Genomic DNA, 23,106 nt, shown 5'->3' with positions numbered 1-23,106 from the left:
TCATCCTACCTACTCAGGAAGCTGAGATCTGAGGATCGAGCTTAGAAGTCCAGCCTGGACAAGAAAGTCCAGGAGACTCTTTATCTCCAATGAACCAGAAGTGGAGCTGTGGTTCAAGTGGTAGAGCACCATCCTTGAGTAAAAAAGCTAAAGGACAGTGTCTAGGCTCTGAGTTCAAACCTCAGTACCAACACACATAGTCAAACAATAGGAGCTGAAGTGAAATTGGGGTTGGGGTAAAACTTAGGTACCTACTGATACAGTCACATGCAGGCGTGGGAAGTCTGTGAGCCTCAGAATCTTTTGGTATAGGACAGGACAGACACATGCTTCTCATTGCTGGCCATCTGCTTGTGTTGATAATTTTGCCTGGCCCACGAGCGGTGTTATAAATATCCACATGGCCCTTGGCAGGAAAAAAAAAACGGTTCCCCACCCTGCCAGGGATGTTTTCCCGATACCATGTACACAGCCACGTGGAGGGAAGATGTGGAGTTGTAACTGGACCAAGACCCTGTGGCCTGACCCTTCCTGCCTGTGGTCCTCTGCCTTTCCCTGCTTTCTTTCCCCAGCTCCCTGCTTATACTTTTTGTTTTTCTTTTGAGGCAACTTTTACTTTAGAGCCAAGGCTGTACTCAAACTCACAACCCTGCTTCTGCTGGGATTACAGGTGTGCTATATACACTTGGCTTCCTACTTGTAATGTTTGGATTGCCTTCCAACAGAGTGTGAAAGGCACTTTACAGTTTGCAAAGCGCTCTCAAATATACTTTACCCCCTTCAGAACCCTGCAGGGCAAGAAAAACTAGATTAGAATGATTTCCTAAGACTACTGAGCTGGCCAGAGGCAATCAGAACAAACCCAGGGCTTCTTGTTTCTGCTGTAGGGTAGGGCCATCTTTTGGGGGATGGCTTTTGCTCTTACGATGTATATTGCATGCTGATAACGTCCCTTTATTTAAAGACAAGGATTGGATATGCACCTTAGGCTGCCCTTGAACTCTAGATCTTCCTGCCTCTGCCTCCCAGGTACTGTGATTACAACCAGGCACCACCGTGCTCCCTGGTAGGGGAGGAAGCAGAGACAGGTTTTTCTTCCCCTTTGACACAGACTGTCAAAGATATGGTTAAAAAAAAAAAATTCCCCTACCTTTTGGGGTAATGAAATCTTACCTAGTGTTGATGTGTCCCCTTGTTCTCTCTTCGTGCCAGCAAACTGGAAGGAGGTTTTACTGAAACATATCAGCCCTGATCAGCTGCCTGTGGAGTATGGAGGCACCATGACAGACCCCGATGGGGACCCCAAGTGCAAATCCAAGGTGTGGGGCTGCGCGCAGGGCTGGGGCGGGAGGGGACAGGAAAGCCTGGCTCTCATCCACATGCCAGCTCACCCCCTGCTCTGCTTCTAGATCAACTATGGGGGCGACATCCCCAAGAAATACTATGTTCGAGACCAGGTCAAGCAGCAGTATGAGCACAGCGTGCAGGTAGCCCGGGGCTCCTCTCACCAGGTGGAATATGAAATCCTCTTCCCCGGCTGTGTGCTCAGGTAGGACAGGGTCCTGGCAGAGCCCCAAGCCTTTCATTCCTGGGTGCCCTGAGATGTGGGCTGGGGGTGGGGTGGGGAAAAATACCCCACTGCCATACACCTACCCAGAGGGAACTGTGGATCTAAATCTTTTTTTTGAGTGGGAGGTTGGTTGTAGGGCTTGAATTTAGGGCCTGGGCGCTGTCCCTGAGCTCTACCACTTTGAGCCATAGCACCACTTCTAGTTTTGGGGTGGTTAATGGGAGATAAGAGTCTCATGGGGGCTTTCCTGCCCAGGCTGGCTTTGAACCGAGATCTGCAGATCTCAGCCTCCTGAGTAGCTAGGATTACAGGTGTGCGCCACCTGTGCCCGGCGTGTATATTTTGTATCTAAATCTGAATGAGTGCATGGCCTCTGCAGGTGGCAGTTCATGTCAGAGGGGGCAGATATTGGTTTTGGAATTTTCCTGAAGACCAAGATGGGCGAGCGGCAGAAGGCTGCGGAGATGACAGAGGTGCTGGCCAGCCAGAGGTACAATGCCCACATGGTGCCTGAGGACGGGACCCTCACCTGCAGTGATCCTGGCACCTGTAAGTTTCTTCATCTCAACAATGCTTAAGCCCCTGTCTGCTTTCTGTCTTGGGAGCCTCCCCCCAGCCACTTCCTCTGTCATTTGGGGCACTGGAAGGGTTTGAATAGGAAGGGGAGCTCCATCAGCTCATCACTCACCCTACTGCAGAGAGCAGGGCACCTGGGATTAGAGAGGGGCCGTGACTTGTCCCGGGTGGCCCTGCTGGTTCGCAGTGGGGTGGGATGCAGAGATGATACCGGCAGCAGGTGAGTCAGTGCGGTCACCATGGGGTTTCAGAATGGCTGCTGGCAGGGCTCGGTCTAATCTAGCTGGGTCTGTGACTGTGGCTAGTTTTTTTTTAATTTCTTTTGGTGCCTGTGGACTTAAACTCAGGGCCTCTCATTCTCACTCTGCTTTTCCACTTGAGGCTCCAATTCTGGATTTTTAGCTGGTTAGCTGGAGCTAAGGAATCTCACAGATTTGTTTTGTTCAGGCTGGCTTTGAACTGCAAACCTCAGATCTCAGCCTCCTGAGTAGGTGGGATTAAAGGTATGAACCACTAGCAGCTGGCTAGATGTGTGTGTGTGTGTGTGTGTGTGTGTGCTTTTTCCTCATGGCCAGCACACTACCAATTGGGCCATAGCTCTAATTCTGGTGGGTTTTTTTTGCTTTTTGCTGGTTCTTTGGAGATAAGAGTTTTATGGACTTTTTCTGCCTGGGCTGGCTTTGAACCCCAACCCTCAGATCTCAGCTCCTGAATAGCTGGGTTTATAGGTGTGAGTCACTGAAGCCTGGCTGCTAGATCTTTCCTAGTGATTCTTTCTCTCCTGAGGGCCGGTGAGGCAGGAATGGCTGGGCAGCTATGGGGATTTGTGTGCTACCATAGCTTGGCCTTGAACCCACCAAATGACACTCACCTCAGAGTGACTTGAGATTGGCAACAGAACTGAAAACAGACATTGGAAGGGATGTTCAACCTTGCACCATTTTGCAATATTAATTAAAATCCCTTACCACCATTTTTCTTTTTGCTTATGTGGTGCTGAGGAAACAAACCCAGGGCCTCATGCATGCAAGGCAAGCGCTCTACCACTGAGCCACCTTCCCAGCCCTTCCCTTACCACCATTTTTATGCTGGTAATGGGACTTAAATTCAGGGCCTGGGCACTTCCCCTTAGCTTTTTGCTCAAGGCTGGCAGACTACCACTTGAGCCACAGCTCCACTTTCAGCTTTTTGCTGGTTAAATGAAGAGAATTTTAGCCAGGTGCTGGTGGCTCACGCCTGTAATCCTAGCTATTTAGGAGGCTGTGAGCTGAGGATCATGGTTCAAAGCCAGCCTGGGCAGGAAAGTCTCTAAGACTCTGATCTCCAGTTAACCACCAGAAAACATGAAGTGACGCTGTGGCTCAAGTGGTAGAGTGCTTGCCTTGAGCTGAAGAGCTCAGGGACAGTGGCCAGCCCAGAATTCAAGACCCATGACAGAGAAAGAGAAAACGAGAGAGAGACTTTCACAGACTTTTCTGCCCAAGCTGGCTTCAAACTGTGATCCTCAGATCTTAGCCATCTGAGTAGCTAGGATTACAGGTTTGAGCCGCTGGTACCTGGCTAATGTAGCAGACATCTTAGAGGAATTACAAATTATACCATATCAGGTCTATGATATATTTATTATTAGTGGTAAGCATAATGCTTTGTTATTCTTTTATTTGAATTTATGGGGGGGGGGCACATGTATGCCAGTCCTGGGGCTGAACTTGGAGCCTAGGTGCTGTCCCTGAGCTTCTTTTGCTCAAGACTAGCACTCTGCTACTTGAGCCACAGCTCCATTGCTCTGCTTCTAGATCAACTTGGCCGTGGCAGCAGCGAGGGGGTGGGGAGTGGGGAGGGGGGACACGGCAACTGTTTTTTGAGTAGTTAATTGGAGATGTCTCATTGATTTTCCTGCCCTGGCTGGCTTCGAACCATGATCCTCAGATCTCAGCTCCCTGAGTAGACAGGATTATAGGCGTGAGCCACTAGCTCTTGGCCTTGAATGGACTATAATGGACAAGAAAGCTACGTGCTAGAAAAGGGATATTTCCCCACCCCCACAAACTTGTCTAGACACCGAAAGACAGATGATACCAGAAACTACTAGAGTTTGGATCCAGAGTCTTGGCCATGGACTGTCTTAGAAACCATCAGAACATCTGTCCTGGGTATAACAAGGGTCACCTCCACCTGCCTGGGATCTGCTTGCTGCCCATTCCCTGGAGCAGAAGCAGGCCACTGCATCCCTCACACCTTCCCAGGTAGAAGGGCAGTGAGTGGTGGCTGGTGCTCAGGTTAGGCGTGAGCCTGGAAAGCCAACTACTAGCTTACAGGCACATTTGTGAGAGACAGCATTCTCAAAGAGCAGCAACCCCTGGCCACATGGAACATGAACACCCAGAAGAGAAATGAAAGCTCTGGGCAGGCCAGCTGCCATGAGAGGGGGCATGAGATCTTCCTCAGGCTTCTCTGGTTAGTCCTTGTCCAGGGGTGTACTGAATGACCAAGGAGGGGACCAAAGTCTGTGTTGATTGTACTTTTTTCTTGCCATCTAGTATTTCCTGAGGGCTTACTGAAGATGGACTACTCCATGAAGAATGGAAAGTGTAGGCTTTGTCATCAGACAAGCACAAGGCAGTCCTGAGGATCTGAACCACCCCCCTTCTTCCCTAACCCCCCCCCCCCCAGGGAAGTGACTCAGAACTCATGGTCAGTGCTGGGGTCCAAAGAGTTCAAGGCATGAGTCATGGGGTTGTCTGCTTTCTGAAAGTCTCTCTTTGCCACCCACTCTCCAAATGTCTGAAACAAGATTTGGCTTTCCTTCCCCCCAGATGAGAGTGGAATACAGATCTCTATCTGGGGACCAAGGATTCCCAGAGAAGTTCTCCATCTTTTTTTTTTTTTTTTTTAAGTCGGTCATGGTAGTTGAACTCGGCCTGGGCACTGTCCATCAGCTCTTCAGCTCAAGGCTAGTGCTCTACCACTTGAGCCACAGTGCCACTTCCAGTTTTCTTGGTAGCTAATTGGAGATAAGAGTCTCACAGACTTTTCTGCCCGGGCTGGCTTTGTACCGTGATCCTCAGATCTCAGTCTCCTGGGTATCTCTGATTACAGACGTGAGCCACCGGTGTCCCGCTGAGGACAGAATAACTTGCTGGCTCTTGATCCTGGTATTTGGTCTAAGGAGATGGAAGAACTACTGGCTTGGTCAGCTTGATAAACTCTGGCCAAGGTTCTGTCATCCAGAGCAGAGCAGGGGGAAGGAATATTGGTTAGTGTGGGATTTCTGAAACATAAACCAAAGAAATGGCTATTGTGAAGAAATACATGACGACTGCTCACTTCATGCCAAGAAGAAAGAGTAGATTAGATGGTATATCATTTTATCTGAGGTCAAAAAGGGTGAAAGATTAAGTGTTAGAATGAACACTCTGTGTGTGTGTGTGTTTGTGTGTGTGTTTCCTTATTGGGAAAAGTGAAAGAAAACCAACACAGGGAAGGAACAGAATTAACATTTTTGGTTTTCCTTCCTAGCTCTCTTAAAGGAGGGTTTGAATGGAAATGGAACAACTCCTCAAAGAAACAGGGTCAGATGAAAAACAAGTCTGTTCTGTTGCCAGGGCTCGGAAGCTTTCTCCGCCAACTGTAGGCCCATGTTCTCTTCCTAGAGGAAACCACTGCACACAGCTCTGGTCTATTATCCCACCAAATCTGTTCCATGCCCGTGGAAGCAACTGAGTGAGGTTCCTGTAGCAAACAGGTCCTGTGGCTTAGTGGAATTCCTGAAGCCCTGGGTTCGATTTCTCAGTACCACATAAATGAAGAAATAAGAAAAAAAGTCATGCATGCGCGCGCGCGCACGCGCACGCACACACACACACACGCACACACACACACACACACGCACACACACACACACACACAGAGACAGACATCTTTACAGGAATTGGCTGGTTTTTGTGTGAAAGGAATTTTGAAACTGTCAAACTCCCAGCAGGATTTGAGAAAAGGTTTCCTTTTAGTATATTGTACAATATATCATCAAAGAAAACCTGTAAGTGTGGGTAGACAAAAAGCAAAGTTAAAAAAACAAACTTTTTTTTTTTGTGCAGCAATGTTTTGTCTGAGCTTCAGCTGTGAGCTGGGGGCTCACACCTGTATTCCTAGCTACTTAGGAGGCTGAAAGCTGAAAGATTGAGGTTCAAAGCCTGGCACTGGTCGCTCACGCCTCTAAGCCTGGCTACTCAGGAGGCTGAGAGCTGGAGGTTCTTGGTTTGAAGTTGGCCTAGGCAGAAAAGTCTATAAGATTCCATCTCCAATTTTACCAGCAAAAAGCAGGCCTGGAGGCGTGGCTCAAATGATAGAGCACCAGCTGGGAGCAAGCAATCCCAGCAGGTGTGAAGCCCTGAGGTCAAGTCTTGGATAAGCTTTTTCTTTTTCTATCAGAACAGTAGTCTATTATGTGGACCACAGCACCAATTGTTTGAGCAATTTTCTTTCGCACATTTGAGTTTCCCCTATCTTTTATTATTATGCTCAGTTAAGCAATGACTCCTTGTTTACTTTGCTTTCTCCAGGAAGAATTCCTAGCTCATTAAGTTGGCACAGTTTACTTTTTGTCAAAAACTGAACAGGGCTAGGTTTCTGAGGGCCCAAGTTGGCCAGAACAAAAGCAGGAATGTGGATGAGGGAAATTCTAGCTCCGTTGCTGTGTGACATGTGACCCTTTTATCTATTAAACAGTACTAATGCTGAACTCAGGGTTGGGGGTAAGGAAAACTGCAATCACATATAATAATTACCAGCCCAATAATGTGACACAATGACAACAGCATTATTATTTCCTTTTTTTTTTTTTTGTCAGTCATGGGGCTTGAACTCTGGGCCTAGGCACTATCCCTGAGCTCTTCAGCTCAAGGCTAGTGCTCTACCACTTGAACCACAGCACCACTTCCGGTTATCTGGTGGTTTTATGGAGATAAGAGTCTCACGAATTTACTCACTGGGCTGGCTTTGAACCATAATCCTCAGATCTCAGCCTCCGGAGTAGCTAGGATTAAAGGCGTGAACCACCAGCTGGTGCATCTGTGCTCAAGGCTAGCATTCTACCACTTAAGCTACAATGCCACTTCCCATTTTGAGTAGTTTATTGGAGATTAGAGTCTCACAGGGCCTGGTGCTGGTGTCTCACACCTGTAATCCTGGCTACTCAGGAGGCTGAGATCTGAGGAGCACAGTTCAAAGTCAGCCCAAGCAGGAAAGTCTGAGACTCTTATCTCCAATAAACCACTCAGAAAACCCGAAGTGGCACTGTGGCTCAAGAGGTAGAAGGCTTGCCTTGAGCTGAAGAGCTGACAACGTTGAGGCCAAGTTCAAGCCTCGTTACCGATTAAAAAAAAAAACAGTCTCACATGGATTTTTCTGCCTGAGCTCGTTTCCAACGGCAATCCTCAGATCTCAGCTTTTTGAGTAACTAGAATTACAGGTGGGAGCCACTGGCGCCCAGCCAATATTACTTATTCCTATTCCTTTCTCTTTTCTTGTGCCATACTGAGGCTTGAACTTAGGGCCTCAAACTTTTTTTTTTTTTTTTGGATCCGGTCATGGGGCCTGAACTCTGTGCCTGGGCGCTGTCCCTCAGCTCTTCAGCTCAAGGCTAGTGCTCTACCACTTGAGCCACAGCACCACTTCCAGCTTTTTTCTTTTTGCTTATGTGGTGCTGAGGAATTGAACCCAGGGCCTCATGCATGCAAGGCAAGCTCTCTACCACTGAGCCACCTTCCCAGCCCCTTGTTTGGCATTTTTTTACCCAAGGCTAACAGTCTACCATTTATGGCACAGCTCTCCTCCCAGCATTTTGCTAGTTAATTGGATAGAGGAGGCTCACAGACTTAACTGCCCAGTCTGGCTATGAACTATGATCCTCAGGTATCAGTCTTCTGAGCAGCTATATAGGCATAAGCCTCAGTGCCCAGTTTCTAGTCTCCCTTTGGAGGTGTAGGTCATAAGCAGCCTGGTTTACAAAGCCATGATTCTCACCCTTTTCCAAGTGGTTGTAATCGTCTCTTGTCACTCATCTGGCGTTTGACATGTTCTGTCTCATGCATTTTGCTCTTGAATGGTCATCTCAGCTAGACTAATTTTCTAAGTGACCTAAAAGGTCAAGGACAATTGCCTAGGACACCTGAATCCCTATCACCTACCACACCCTTCGCTCATTAACCATAATGGCCATCCCAGAGCTCTTTGTTGGCATTGCCTGAATGTCTGGTTTTCTGCCTCCCCTCAGATGTCCTACGGTTTGACAACACCTACAGCTTCATCCACACCAAGAAGGTCAGTTTCACAGTGGAGGTCCTGCTTCCAGACAAAGCTTCAGAAGAGAAGATGAATCAGCTGGGAGCTGTCACCCCCAAATAACACCCTCCTTCTACAGCAGGCTTGGGCCCCCTCAGCATCTCCCTGTTGGTTTCTTATTAGTCACTTTCTTACAATCCTGCAGCTCCCACCAAAAAAAAGTGGGCTGAAGGGAAGACTTCAGGCTGGACTGGGAAGCTTTTGTTCCAGAATTAGGAAGAAGGCAAATAGCTGAAGTGGGTCTCTTTGCCTCTCAAATTTACTTAGGAGTTCTCAGAAACTGGCTATCATGATAGGATCTCTCTGTCCTGTAAGCATGGCCAACTTCACCTGTCCAGTGATATTGAAGACAGAGGAGAGGTGTTGCAGGGGGAAAGTTAGACAAAGTAGGGAAAAGATGGGGACCTGACTCTTCAGGGGAAGGAGCAGGGAATTTGCCAGCTTTCAAATGAACAGGGAAGTTGGTAATAGTGGTAGCAAGGTGATTGGCCAGGAGGGCAAAAGAAGCTTTTCCGAACTTTTGTTTTTTAAAGTTGTACATCTCTGAGCCTGAGTTTATTATCTCTTGGCTTTTCCCAAGTAGTTGGTTGGCGTGGCTCAAGTCAGTGCAGACCTTACCCACTGGAAGGCAGACAGGCCTGTCACCATAAGCATTTCAGCAACTTCTGGGCTCAGGGGCTGCCTCTAATTACTAATTAATCATCGTTAGTGACTCTGAGCTTCCAGTTCAATTAAAAGAAAACAACACCAACAAAAAGCACAATCATACTCACCTCCAGAGATCACAGAAGGGCAAGGAGGCTGGGGGTGAGTCCTAGAAGAGGGGTGGGAGGGGCCCCCCTCCTTGCCACCAGCCTCTTCCTAACCCTGCCTCTGAGCACCTCAGAACAGCCATGATAAGTAGGCCCCGGGGCATTGCCCACTCTGGGTGTCCGCTTGCCGACCGGCCTGCGGCGGCCTCGGCAGCACCTTCTCCGTGGGTGGCGACAGCGGGCGCGGCTGATGCCCTCGGGCCGGGCACCGAGCCGGCCGGGCCGGGAAGGTAGAGCCGCGGTCTGGGGCGGCCGCAGCCCGGAAACCACAGCCCAGGCCTGGGTGGGGGAGCCCCCACCTCCCTTTCCCTCGGAGCCCGGGCTGATCGCGCTCAGGGGCCGGGGAAGCGCCGCTCACCCGCGGCGGGGGCCGTTCCGGACACCCCGGCCTTGGTTTACAACAATCTGTTAGGAAAATTAACCAATGAATAAAGCGACGTTCGGTGCACTGGGAGTGGAGCTCAATGTCAGCCGCCGGGTTCTTCGCCACCCCTCGCTCGCAGCCAGACCGCCGATCGCGTTTCCCGCCCCGGTCTCGCCAAAACCAGGCAGGCGCAGAAACTCCGCCGGACGGAGTCTCGCCCCGTCCCCGGGGACCCTTCCACCAACTCGCGTTTTGATTGGTCCGCGCCCGAGGGCGTGTTCTCCGCCATCTTTGTGCAGGGCACCAAGAGAGCTCCTGAACGCTTTCATAGTGAGGGCGGAAGCCACGCCCCCTTCGGCTGGTCTCTACGTGCTGGTCTTGACAAGCACGTGGGGGACTTAAAGAGGGCGGGAGCCTGAGGAGCCGCGGGTCACGTGGTGTTAGGGACCGTCTCCTATTTCCGTGGCGGCACTGCCGGTGTTAGAGGGGTTGAGGACTCCAGGTCCGCCCACCTTCTCCCTCCCCCCCCCCCCCCAGTCTTGTCCCTGACCGGCGGCCGCGCCGGACCCTGAATAACCACCTTCGGGCTGGATGTGATGGAGAGGACGTCGATATTCGTGTTCCTTGCCTTTTATAGCGAGAAGAGCTCGTTTTTATTGAACATCTACTGGAGACTAAGACAAAGTCCCTGTTGTTCCCTCCTGGGTTTGTAGTGGGGACCTAAGGGACTGAGAAAGGCAGCCAGGAAGGGCGGTCCTCATTCATTTCCTCTTACAGACTGGGGGACTGGGACGAGGGGAGGGCGATGTCTCCCCTCCCCACTCTCTCGTTTATATGTACGTATATATGTATATATGTATATATATATCAAGTAGTTATACAGAAGGGTTTCAAGTCAACCTGTCAGTTGATGAGTATAATGCGTCTGACATGAACATCTTATCTGGTACAGCAGAGATTTGAACCCAAGACCTCCTTGCCTTCAGTGTCCACTGCCCCTCTCTCTCTCTGACGCCCCCCCCCATGGTCCACTAATTGCTTACTTGAGTTACTTGGGGTCCAGCAGAAGGGTCTCCCCTGTGTAATCACCGTAACCTCCCAAGGCCTCTCTTACCGTTTATTTTCCGGGAGTCTTGTCTGTCCTTGCCCCATCCATCCATCCGTCCATCCGTCCATCCATCCATCCATCCGTCCGTCCATCCATCCATCCATCCGTCCATCCATCCATCCATCCATCCGTCCATCCATCCATCCATCCATCCGTCCATCCGTCCATCCATCCGTCCGTCCATCCGTCCATCCGTCCGTCCGTCCGTCCATCCATCCGTCCGTCCATCCATCCATCCGTCCATCCATCCATCCGTCCATCCGTCCATCCGTCCATCCATCCGTCCGTCCGTCCATCCATCCATCTGTCCGTCCGTCCATCCATCCATCCGTCCGTCCATCCATCCATCCATCTATCCATCCATCCATCCCTCCGTCCATCCATCCATCCATCCGTCCGTCCATCTGTCTGTCCATCCGTCCATCCATCTGTCCATCCATCCGTACGTCCATCCATCCATCCCTCCGTCCATCCATCCATCCCTCCGTCCGTCCATCCATCCGTCCGTCCATCCGTCCATCCATCCATCCATCCATCCATCCGTCCATCCGTCCATCCATCCGTCCATCCATCCATCCATCCGTCCGTCCATGTCCAGCCAGAAAGAGGTGCTTACCGATCCAGTACCAGAAGGAGCGCTTGATAAACATGGCACCTGTTGGGATGAGCCTCGAGGCCCCCGGGCCCCCCCGGGCACCCACTTCTCCTGGGCCTCGCCGTTCACCCCGCCTCCTTTAGGGAGCTGCCTCCAGAGCTGTCGGGGTGGAATCCCAGCGTCCCCACTCTTCGGCTGGGTGACCCGGGAAAGCGGCTCCGCCTTCGTCCTTGGTAAACCAGGACCCCCGGCGGGTGGGAGCCCGGGTGGGACCCCGGGTGGGACCCCGGCGGGTGGGACCCCGGGTGGTGGGACCCCGGCGGGTGGGACCCCGGCGGGTGGGACCCCGGCGGGTGGGAGGTTTGAGGAAGGGGCCTTGTGTGTAGGCCCGGCCGCGAATGATCGCGGTGATCAGAACCGATCACCGTTTAAAGGAACCCGGGCTCTCCGAGCATCACCTTTATAATAACAACACATCCTTGCCGTTAAACTAGAACCCATTAAAACCCCCCAGAAAGAGGCGCCGGATCCTGGCGAGCAGCCCGCGCCGGGGCGCCCGCCGGGCCTCCGCCGCCGCGATGGCCCGGGCTCGGGGGCCCCGAGGCCGGCCGCGTGGGAACCGCCGCGTCGCCTTTTGGAGCCCCGGTGGGTCCCTGCGGCAAACACCCGCCGCCGGCGCCGGGGCGGACCGGGCGCCAATCAGAGGGCTCGCGGCGCGCGGGGGGCGGCGCGGGCGAGGCGCGCGCGGGAGTTTGCAGACGCTCCCTGCGGCGGCGGCGGCGCCGGCCCCGACCTTCAGCCCCCGACCTTCGGCGGGTCCCCGGCGCGAGTCCCCGGCGCGGGGCGACGGCGGGGGCCGGGTCGGCGGCGCTCGCCGGGGCCCGGCAGGGGCGGGAGCGACATGTCGGAGCCGCAGACTCCGGGCGCGGAGCGCGACCTCTACCGGGACACGTGGGTGCGATACCTGGGTGAGCGCGGGGGGGTCCCGGGCGCGGCGGCCCCCACACCGCGCGTGCACCCCGGGCTGGGGCCGCCGGGGCGGGGGGGGGGGCTCCGGCCTGGGCCCGGGCCCAGGACCAGCCCAAGGGGGTCGCGGCTTAGTTTTATTTATTTTTTTTTAATCCTCTCCTGGGCTCAGAGAGTGCTAGGGTCTTGCCCAAGGTCACACAGCATCGGGGGACGGGGGAATCAGCTCTGCTCTCGGGGGGGTCCCTGCAGGCCCGTCGTTAAGGTGGAATGAGGTAAGATCCAGAAAGGCCTGGCACCCTTAAATGTCTCCCTATATATATAGATTGGCCGTTGATAGGCTATATACAGACATATATATACATATATTTATATTATACCTACATTTTATATATTTTATATTACATATATGTTTATATTATATATACTATGCATGCACGTTTACATATGTTATATATAATAGAATACATTTATATTGGCTGCCTATTACCTCTTTCGTCTGAAGCCAAGGGTAGGAAATCCAAGCAGTTGGTTAGATTGGCTCTCACCAAGGAGCTATGGTAATGGTGACTCGGGCTTCCCACAGTGGCCCCAAGTCAAAGCGGGCCTCCCACCTGCGCCCTCTCCAGCCCCGGAGACTGAGAGGTAAAGTCATTTATTTACCTAAGGTCACCTGCTCTAGTTCTGGCTAGGGTTTGAACGCACCCCCTTCCAGCGCCCCCTTGTGGAAAGCCCTGTGATACGTTCCCCCTCCACCCGCCAGGCTATGCCAATGAGGTGGGAGAGGCCTTCCGATCCATGGTGCCCAGGGCTGTGGTGTGGCTGAGCTATGGCGTGTCCAGCTCCTATGTGTTGGCAGATGCCATCGACAAAGGCAAGAAGGCGGGAAAGGTGAGTGTGTGTTTACAACCCTTCCAACTCCTATCCCGTTCACTGCCTTGGTAAAAATCCCCCTTCCTGTCTCCTCCATCCACTTCCCCGTCCCTGGCCAGCCTCTCTGTCTACAGGATTGCCTGAACCGAGCATCTCTGTGCCCACCAGGTTCAGAACCCTGAGGCAGGCCGCAGCGCCAGGGTGACAGTGGCTGTGGTCGACACCTTTGTGTGGCAGGCCTTGGCGTCTGTGGTCATCCCAGGATTCACGATCAACCGCGTGTGTGCTGCTTCTCTCTACGTCCTGGGCACTGCCACCCGCTGGCCCCTGTCGGTTCGCAAATGGACTACCACCACACTCGGACTGTTGACTATCCCTGTCATCATCCATCCCATTGACAGGTGGGTGCCCTCCGGACCTCATAGGTTATTATCTGTTCTACAGGTAAGAGTTAGGCCCTGAGAGCTATAGCTGACAGAACAAATAGCCCCAGAGGCCGAGTTGGCACCCGGGGCAGGGCTCCTGAAGGAGAAAGGACGATCCATATTCTTCGGCATATGATCTGGCAGACACTTCGGTGGTAGAGAAAGAGAAGCGTCTTGAGGGTATGAGACGGAGAAGAGTTCCCAGAAGGAAGTCTCCTGTTACAAAATCACCAGGGTCAGGGAAGAGCAGGAGTGCCCTAGAGTAGTGGAGTTGAAGGAGATGTGGGTGATGGGACCCAAACTCAAAGGGAGTGTAACTGAGTGGTAGAGTGCGGACCTCGCACGCACCAGGCCCTGGAGTCAAACCCCACCATCACAACGCAAAAACAATAAACCCTAAGGATTTTTTTTTGGTCGGTCGTGGGGCTTGAACTCTGGGCCTGGGCGCTGTCCCTCAGCTCTTCAGCTCAAGGCGAGCGCTCTACCACTTGAGCTACAGTGCCACTTCCAGTTTTCTGGTGGTTTATTGGAGATAGGAGTCTCACGGTCTCTCCTGCCCAGGCTGGCTTTGAACCGTGATCCTCAGATCTCAGCCTCCTGAGTAGCTAGGATTACAGGCGTGAGCCACCAGTGCCCGGCTAACCCTAAGGATGTTAAGGAAAAGAAAGATCAAAGTCCAAGACTGTGTTGCCTTCAGACATGGCTGGATACAGGCCCCCAAATGCCATCTTTCAGCACCTAGCTCTCCCCATTCTTTGGCCCTTCTTTCTACCCTACCCCACTCTGTTGGCTATACTCACAGAAAACAGGGACGGCCCTCCTCAGCTCCCAGTGTCCAACTGGAATCTCAAGGAAGGTTCTCATTGGTCCATCCAGACTGAATACCTGCCTCTGAGCCAGGTTCCCTTTGCTGATTGGTTAGCCTTGGTCAGGCTTGCTTTTAGAACCAGAGGATGGGTGTCAACCCAAACAGATCATTTGTGGAGTGGGATAAACTTTCCCCAGGGGGGAATATAACTGACCTTGAATTGAGGATAGGAGGGAGTCCTTTATCTGCTTTGTGCCTCAGTTTCCCCAGATGGATAAAGAAAAGGAAGATGCTATTATTTTGGTTGGAGTGTGCCTTTCCCAAGATCGGCAGAGCCTGATAGGAGGATCTCTCCCCTGGAGACCATTTGGGCCATATATCCAGGAGTCAGTCCTGGCTTCCTGCCTCCTGTTTGTTACCTCATGGCCATCTACTTACCACCTGCACTTTCCCCACAGGTCAGTGGACTTCCTCCTGGACTCCAGCCTGCGCAAGTTCTACCCATCAGTGGGGAAGCCCAGCTCTTCCTGACTCTACCCTAGTGCCGGGCCTGTGGTTGGCTCCCTCCCACTAGGGGATGCAGACACCCGGCTCCCTGGGGTCCACAGCCCTGGCGCCTACCTGGGTGTGAGCTGGACAGAAGTCTGCAGGCAAAGGCCTCCAGGACAGCAGCTGCAGAAAACCGCAGAGGTGGGGCCTGGACCCTCTTGTGTCGGTAGAATCTGATGGCTTCATGGGGAGCAGACCCTGGCTTTGACTCTGGGTGGGGAGTCCTGGAGGATTAGGAGACCGAGGCCCAGATAGGGCAAGATACATGCCCCAGATCACTTAGCAAGCTGGTACCAGGAGGCCCTCTCTGCCCAGCTAAATTGCCCTATGGCATCATGACTGACCACAGCAGGTACTCAGGGAGAAATGAAGGAGTGGGGCATTTAGAAGTCCCAGACCAGCCACTTCTGCTGTGGGGACTATGAGGCCTGGCAGGAAGGCACATAGCCCTGAGCTAGGAGCTGGCCCAATAAATCTTTAAGAAGCTGTGTATTCTTTTTCTTTTTTTCCTGTTGGGGAAGAGCAGGGGTGAGGGGTGGGGAAGCCAGGGAGACAGTGCCCAGTATGGGAGAAAGCCGGGAGCCAGGCCTAGTGGCTCCTAGCTGCTCAGGAGGCTCAGATCTGAGGATCGAGGTTTGAAGCTAGCTGGAGCAGCAAAATCTATGAAAATCTTATCTCCATTAAACTACCAAAAAAGAAAGAAAGAAAGAAAAAACAGGAAGTGGCCAGGCCCCAGTGGTTCATGCTAGTAATTATAGGTATTCAGGAGCCTGAGATCTGAGCATGTGGTTTAAAGCTAGTCTGAGGCAGAAAAGTCTGTGAGACTTCATTTTCTCTTTTTATTTTTTCTGCTGATCCTGGAGCTTTGAACTCAGGGCCTAGGCACTGTCCCTGAGCCTCTTTGTGTTCAAGGCTAGTGCTCTAGCACTTGAACCACAGTATCACTTCCAGCTTTTCTGAGTCGTTTATTGGAGCTAAAAGTCTCATGGACTTTCTTGCCCAGGCTGGCTTTGAACAACAATGCTCAGATCTCAGTTTCCTGAGTAGCTAGGATTACAGGCGTGAGCTGCTGGTGCTCAGCATCTGAGAGACTCTTATCTCCAATTAAATCACAGAAAAACTCGGAAGCGGCACTGTGGCTCAGGTGGTAGACTGCTACCCTTGAGCAAAAGAAGCACAGAGACAGCACCCAGTTCAAGCCTTAGGACAAGCAAAAAAAAAAAAGCTGGAAGTGGAGTTGTAGCTTAGGTGGTAGAGTACCAGTGTTGAGCAAAAAAGATCAGGGACAATGCTGAGGCCCTGAGTTCAAGCACCAGAACTAGCAAGTGTGTGTGTGTACACACACACAAACACACATACACGAGAGAGAGAGAGAGAAAGAGAGAATGAGAGAGAGGGCAAGCCAGGCTGGGCACCTGTGGTGTATACTTGTAATCCTAGCTAGTCATAAGTCTGAGGATTGAGGTTTAAAGCTAACCTGGGCAGACAAGACTGAGAAACTACCTGTAGTTGGAGGTGTGGGTCAAGTGGTACAAGGCTAGCCCTGATCAAAAAGCCAAGTCAGAGTGCCAGGCCCTGAATTCAAGCCCCAGAGTCAGAGAGGGAAGGAGGGAGGGAGGGAGAGAAGAAAGGAGGGAGAGACAGGGGGAATATAAAGGTAGAAAGGGGGAGGGCTGCCAGGCACCAGTGGCTCACACCTGTAATCCTAGCTACTCAGGAGGCTGAGATCTGAGGATCATGGTTCAAAGCCAGCCCAGGCTGGAAAAGTCCGTGAGACTCTAATCTCCAATAAAGCACCAGAAAACCAGAAGTGGTGCTGTGGCTCAAGTTGTAGAGCACTAGCCTTGGGCTTGAAGAACTGAGGGACAGCACCAGCACCCAGGCCCAGAGTTCAAGCCAATGAGAAGAGTCAGGGTAACAGCAGAGAGAGACTAAATTCCAGAGAGGAAGAGAATGGAGAATCATTGAAGAGGTGAGAGCCAAAGAAACAGAAAAGAGTAGGAAGCCAGCTGGGTACCAGAAGCTCATGTCTGTCTTCCTAACTACTCAGGAGGCTGAGGTGTGAGGGTTGTGGTTCTAAGCCAGCCCGGGCAGGAAAGTCTATGAGACTCTTTAATTAATCATCTAAAAGCCAAAAGTGGAGCTATGGCTCAAGTAGTAGAGCATCAGCCTTGAGAAAAAAAAAATGAAGGAACAGTGCCCAGGCCCTGAGTTCATAAGCCAGTATCCCATAACCATTTCAAAACAAAACAACCAAGCAAACAGAAAAGATCTGAAAAATATTTTGCTTGGCAGTAAACGTGTGTGAAGTCTGGTAAGTCCTCTAGAGTTGAGGTAGAGGAGCATGGGAGGGTAGGTGTCATTCTGTGCAAATCTTGCACCATTGGACATCTCCAGATTTTGGTGTGAACAGAGAGGAGTGACTTCCTCTGTACCCAGGGCTGACTGCCCTAGCCTTGGTGTCCCTATCTGGAGAGTGAGACTGCTGCAAAGGATTCTGGGGGAAAGAACATTGACTGAGAAGATTAAACAGAAAAGAAAAATAGCTGGGTGCCAGAGGCTCACACTTGTAGTCCTAAACTACTAGAGAGACTGAAATAGTTGTGATTGAGGTTCAATGCCAGCCTGGATAGACAAAGCCTGGAAACTCTTATCTCCAATTAACCAGCAAAAAGCCAGAATTGGAGCTGGGACTCAAGTGCTAGCCTAGAGAAAAAAAAGGCAAGCCAGATCAAGAGGCCTTGAGTTCTAGCTCCAGCACACACACACGCACACACGTGCATCTGTGTACGTAATGTCATGAATCCCCTTGCTGCTAAGTGGGCAGGAGGGGGGGAATGAAGTTTTGGGGAGATACCAACCGTTTGCCCACCTTAGTGGTACTGGACGCTGTCCCTGAGCTCTTTTGCTCAAGGCTTTTACTCTACCACTTTGAGCCACGGTTCCACTTCTGGTTTTCTGGAGGTTAACTGGACATAGTCTCACCTGGACTTTCTTGCCCTGGCTGACTTTGAACCCAGATCCTCATATCTCAGCCTGCTCAGTAGCTAGGATTTACAGGCATGAGGCGCTAGTGCCAGGCTTCAGCTACTTTTATGTGTGTCTCTAATTTGGCATCACCAGCCTTTGGTTAGGCCTGGTAATGGGTGGCAAAGCAGGGTGGAGGTCGAGGTGGCAGATGCTGGAATGGGAACTTACCATTCCGTGTTGTGAAGGAATGGGGGCTGGGGCCGATGCCAGCTGGGATGGAGACAGGATGGAGAAGAAATGACTTTTTCCACCCCCAGGCCTTGGCGCCTTCTGTCCTTGAAGCATACATGCTAGAGTTGCGCCCCCTCAAGCACTAACTAGCTTGGTGTAATACCCAAAATGACCATGAGAGTGCAGCACCACACATGGTTGCTTCAGGACCTGTTATAAGTGTTTCATGTGCACGTGATGTGGCTCATTCTTATTATTATCATTACATAGTTTTATTGTTTTTCAGGCCACAAAATCAAGCCCCAGGTGCAACACATACAAAAAGGAAAGACCACACAGAGCTACTTCTAGTTGGGTCAGTGTGTGTCACCATACCTTTGCGTGGTGGCCCTGATGGACTGTCCCCCACCCATCCCAGGGCCTATCTACAGAGATCTTCTCCCTGCTGCCTGTGGAGCCATGCTTTACTCAGGCCTGGGTGATGGGCTCTGACCTATATTTGAGATTTTCCTGCTGAAAAATAAAAATCACAGTATGGGGCTGGAAATATGGCTGTGGTAGAGTGCTTGCCTAGCATGCATGAAGCCCTGGGTTTGATTCCTCAGTACCACATACACAGCAAAAGCCAGAAGTGGAGCTGTAGCTCAAGTGGTAGAGTGCTAGCCTTGAGCAAAAGCAGCTCAGGGCCTGGCACTATCCCTGTCCTGCTCTACCATTTGAGTCACAGCCCCACTTCTGGCTTTTTGGTGGTTAATTGGAGATGAGTCTCACAGACTTCCCTGCCCAGGCTACCTTCAAACCATGATCCTCAAATCTCAGCCTCCTGGGTAGGTAGGATGACAGGTGTGAGCCTTTGACGCTTGGCTTAAAATTTATTATTATTAATTATTATTGGTACTACTTGGAGTTTGAACTTGGGGCCTTGCACTTGTACTTCAGTGCCCAGGCCCAGAAGCTCCAGGATTGGCAAAAAAAAAAAAAAGTAATAATAAATCACGGGGGGGGGGAGGGGGGGAGCTGGGGAAGGTGGCTCAGTGGTAGAGTGCTTGCCTTGCATGCATGAGGCCCTGGGTTCAATTCCTCAGCACCACATAAGCAGAATAAGCTGGAAGTGGTGCTGTGGCTCAAGTGGTAGAGCGCTCGCCTTGAGCTGAAGAGCTGAGGGACAGCGCCCAGCCCCAGAGTTCAGGCACCATGACGGACAAAAAACAAATAAAAATAATCACAGGCTGTGTGACCTTGGCTAAGCTGCTCAACCTGTCTGAGCTTCAGACTTTTGTTGGCTTACCCTTCCATGTCATCTGGCTTGGAGGTTCCTGGAGGCTAAAGATCAAGACCTTCCCCACAGTCCCTCTCCCTCCACAGCCTCCTGGGAAGTTTAGGAGGCTGGTTCCTTATTGTCTCCTTTCTGAGGGAGAAAAGGAATTGCCCAAACTTGACCTTGAACCTGGCTCCCCCAGCCATGGAGGGACATCCCCTTCCCTGGGGCTGGTCAATCCTCAGATGCTGTGAGGGACCTCTGACCCCCATCTTATCCCTCCCTGTCCTCTGTCCCCCCTACTCCTGCCCTCTGCTCTCAGTTCCAGAAAAGCACTCAGGACCCCAGAGGCTGAGGACAGAGAGGGCTGGAATGTGGGTCAGGAACAAAGAAGGTGAGTGTACAAGATAGCAAAACATATGCTCATAAGCCAGGAGCAGTGTGTATGTTTGTAATCTCAGCTCTGTGGGAGGCTGAGATTAAGAGCCTTAGATCACCGTGGATCTAGTATAGATTGGGCCAGTCATTAGTGAGACCTTGTCTCAACCAAGAAAGCTGAGTGCTGTGGCAACTTTGTACAACCGTGTTACCTTCCCACCAGCCATGAACAAATGTTCTAGTTCCTCCACATCAGTATGAAGACTTATTTCCCATTTCTAAAACAATGATAGTCATTCTAGTGCGTGAGAGGTGGGACTTCCTGTGGCTTGTTTGCATTGTGACAGCATTATGTGCGCATTGGGTGTTTGTACGTATTCTTGGAGAAAGGTTGGTTCATATTCTTTGCCCATTTTAGATAAGGGTCATCCGTCTCATTTATGGGAGCCCTTCCATATTGTGGAGGTTAATCTGATACGAGAGAAACTTTCCTATGCTGCAGGTCCTTCTGGTTTTTTCCATAAGTGTGCTTTGGTGTCCACATGTTTTCAATGAATGCAGTTAAATCCATCTATATTTTTATTTTCCTTAATTTTTTTGACTTGTGCAATTAAAAAAATTTTTTTAATGATCAATTGTGGGGCCTGAACTCTGGGCCTGGGCACTGTCCCTCAGCTCTTCAGACTAGCGCTCTACCACTTGAGCCACAGTGCCACTTCTGGCTTTTTCTGCTTATGTGGTGCTGAGGAATGGAACCCAGGGCCTCATGCATGCAAGGCAAGCGCTCTACCACTGAGCCACCTTCCCAGCCCCTGTTGTGCAATTTTTGAAAGTATATTTGCAAGTGGAAAATAAAAATTGTTCACTGCATTCCAGACCCAAATTCATATTCCAAGTGCTTGGTAGGGCTGGGCGCCAGTGGCTCACATCTGTCATCCTACCTACTTCAGAGGCTGAAAGCTGAGGATCATGGTTCAAAGCCAGCCTGGATAGGAAAGTCCATGAGCCTAGGCAGACTTCAAACCACAATCCTGAGATCCCAGCCTCTGAAATAGCTAGGGTTGCAGGTGTACCTGGTTGGGCTCCTTTTAAAATTCTTTTGGGCAGTGCTATGTAACACAATGTCATCATTAAACGAAGACTCTCAGGACTGAGGAGTTTCTGAACCAAAAGCATTTATTGAATGGCTATAGATGCTGATCCGAAGCAGGAGCACGCTCTAACTACCAGAGCCAGGCTAGATGGCAGCTAGAGAAATGGCCGCTGGGCTCAAGCTGAGACTGAACAAAGGCATTGCCTCTCTCAGCTCCTTGGAGATTCCCTCCTACCCCGCCCCACCACCCTGCTGCTTTCCCCACTCTGGACATCCGCTGTCTCCAGGTCATTCTCCACACTGGGCTCAAGGTTCTCTCCCTGGCTGGGGAGGAATCATCCTGGTGTCTTCCGCTAAAGCTTCAATGACTTCCTGCTACTGGGAGGGAATGCTCCTTACTGAACTGAAATCAGACTTTGTGACACCGTGTGTGTGTGTGTGTGTGTGTGTGTGTGTGTGTGTGTGTGTGTGTGTGAACGTGCTGGTCCTGGGGCTTGAGCTCAGGGCCTGGGAACTGTCCCTGAGCTTTTATGCTTAAGGCTAGTGCTCTACCATTTGAATCACAGCTTTGTGGCTTTTTGGTGGTTAATTGGAGATAAGAGTCTCACGGACTTCCCTGCCCAGGCTGGCTTTGAACCATGATCCTCAGATCTCAGCCTCCGGAGTAGCTAGGAGGACAGGTGTGAGCCACTGACTCCCGGCTTAAACTTTTTATTATTATTATTTTGGGCACTACTTGGGAGTTTGGAGGCGGGGTCTCGCACTGGGAGGCTTGCACTATTCCGCTGAAGCCCCATCTCCGGCTCTGTTTTTCACCAGCTATTTTTTAGGACAGAGTGTTCCTTCCCACATAAGTGTCCACCTGAGCCACGATCCACCCAGTGGAGACTCTTCATGGACTCACCAGGATCACAGGCCCACTCTACTCTGCCTGCAACCTCTCTAGGTGGAGAAGGAGAGTTTGAATCTTACAGACTTTTATGCCCAGGCTGGTCTGGCACAGTGGCCCTTTCCAATCTCAGCCTGCCAGGTTGTGTGGGATGAGGATTGCATGCCACTGCCCCCAGCTATGGGATAAGAAGAGCTCCCATGAACTTTTCTGCTAGAGACAGCCTCAAATTACGATCCTCCCATCCTCAGCCTCCCAAGTTGCTGGGACTACAGGTGTGAGCCACAGGGAACCTTATTAGCTTTTGAACCTCCACACATGTGAGATGAGGACATGGTTTTAAGGCCCACAGGAGGTAAAGCCAAGGCCTTTGGGAGTCTGACAGAACTTCTGTGTCAGGTAGATACTTCCTTCCAGCCCTCTGCCTGAGGACACCTGACCCAAGACTTATATATTTGGAGGATTGCAACCACAGATCTAGTTGCATGTAACTGGCCAAGACATCTGCAGGGCTCATGTTTCCACGAGGTGGAGACGGGGCTCTGGGCTTCCTCCAAACACTCGGGTCATTTTCCACAGTAAAGATGTGTGCATCTTGTGCCATTTTGCCCCATTGGCAGGCCGCAGCCTTTACCTGGACCTGCCAGTTGGGCACCTAGGACCCAAGAGAGCTGCCAGGAATTGTATTCACACCTGGAAGGAGAGCGTAGGCTTTTATCATGACGTCAGACAGCTCCACTGCAGCCCGGGTTCTCAGTGGCAAGAAGAGAAAGGCATGATACAGAGAAAAGGGTTATGTGGCCACTCAGAGACACCCAGATGGTTAGAATAGAAGTCTTCCAAACCACCTGGGCACTGGTGGCTTATGCCTGTAATCCTAAGGACTTGGGAGGCTGAAGGTCTGAGAATTGCCATTTAAAGCCAGTTAACCAGCAAAAAGCCGGAAGTGGAGCTGTTGTTCAAGTGGTAACGCAGTAGCTTTGAATGAAAAGGCTCTGGGATGTTGGCCAGGCCCTGAATTCAAGCTCCAGTTCTGACATAAGTAAATAAATAAATGCCCCTCTAAAAAAATGTTATTCAAATAAAATATAATTTAAGGCACAAATGTGAACCACACATCTTGTTTTCTGGTAGCTACATTTACATATATAATATCTAATCTCTATCATCTATCTATCTATCTATCTATCTATCTATCTATCTATCTATCTATCTATCTATCTATCTATCTATCTATCTATCTATCTATCTATCTATCTATCTAACTATTGGCCAGTTCTGGGGCTTGAACTCAGGGCC

At 51.1% G+C, this 23,106-nt stretch overlaps 2 protein-coding genes across 2 annotated transcripts in view; both read left to right on the top strand.

Annotated features, from left to right (window-relative positions):
• Sec14l2 (SEC14 like lipid binding 2) overlaps positions 1-9,748 on the top strand; it is a 30,286-nt gene extending 20,538 nt beyond the window's left edge. Inside the window, exons 9-12 of the mRNA XM_069994542.1 lie at positions 1,213-1,319; positions 1,410-1,549; positions 1,950-2,119; positions 8,421-9,748. Coding sequence (XP_069850643.1) covers positions 1,213-1,319; positions 1,410-1,549; positions 1,950-2,119; positions 8,421-8,551 — 548 coding nt within the window. The 3' untranslated portion in view covers positions 8,552-9,748. The remainder of the gene's footprint in view (positions 1-1,212; positions 1,320-1,409; positions 1,550-1,949; positions 2,120-8,420) is intronic.
• Positions 9,749-12,146: 2,398 nt separating this feature from the next.
• On the top strand, positions 12,147-15,478 carry Mtfp1 (mitochondrial fission process 1). The gene is made up of 4 exons (XM_069994541.1): positions 12,147-12,335; positions 13,097-13,224; positions 13,375-13,607; positions 14,898-15,478. The coding sequence occupies exons 1-4, from the start codon at positions 12,269-12,271 to the stop codon at positions 14,968-14,970; spliced, it is 501 nt and encodes a 166-aa protein (XP_069850642.1). The 5' UTR covers positions 12,147-12,268; the 3' UTR covers positions 14,971-15,478.
• Positions 15,479-23,106: the final 7,628 nt, after the last annotated feature.

The sequence above is a fragment of the Dipodomys merriami genome, unplaced genomic scaffold, assembly GCF_024711535.1.
Source record: "Dipodomys merriami isolate MVZ:Mamm:240054 unplaced genomic scaffold, mDipMer1.0.p SCAF_45, whole genome shotgun sequence".
Taxonomy (NCBI): domain Eukaryota; kingdom Metazoa; phylum Chordata; class Mammalia; order Rodentia; family Heteromyidae; genus Dipodomys; species Dipodomys merriami.
Note: the sequence above shows the minus strand (reverse complement) of the source record. Positions and strands in the feature narration are given on the sequence as shown.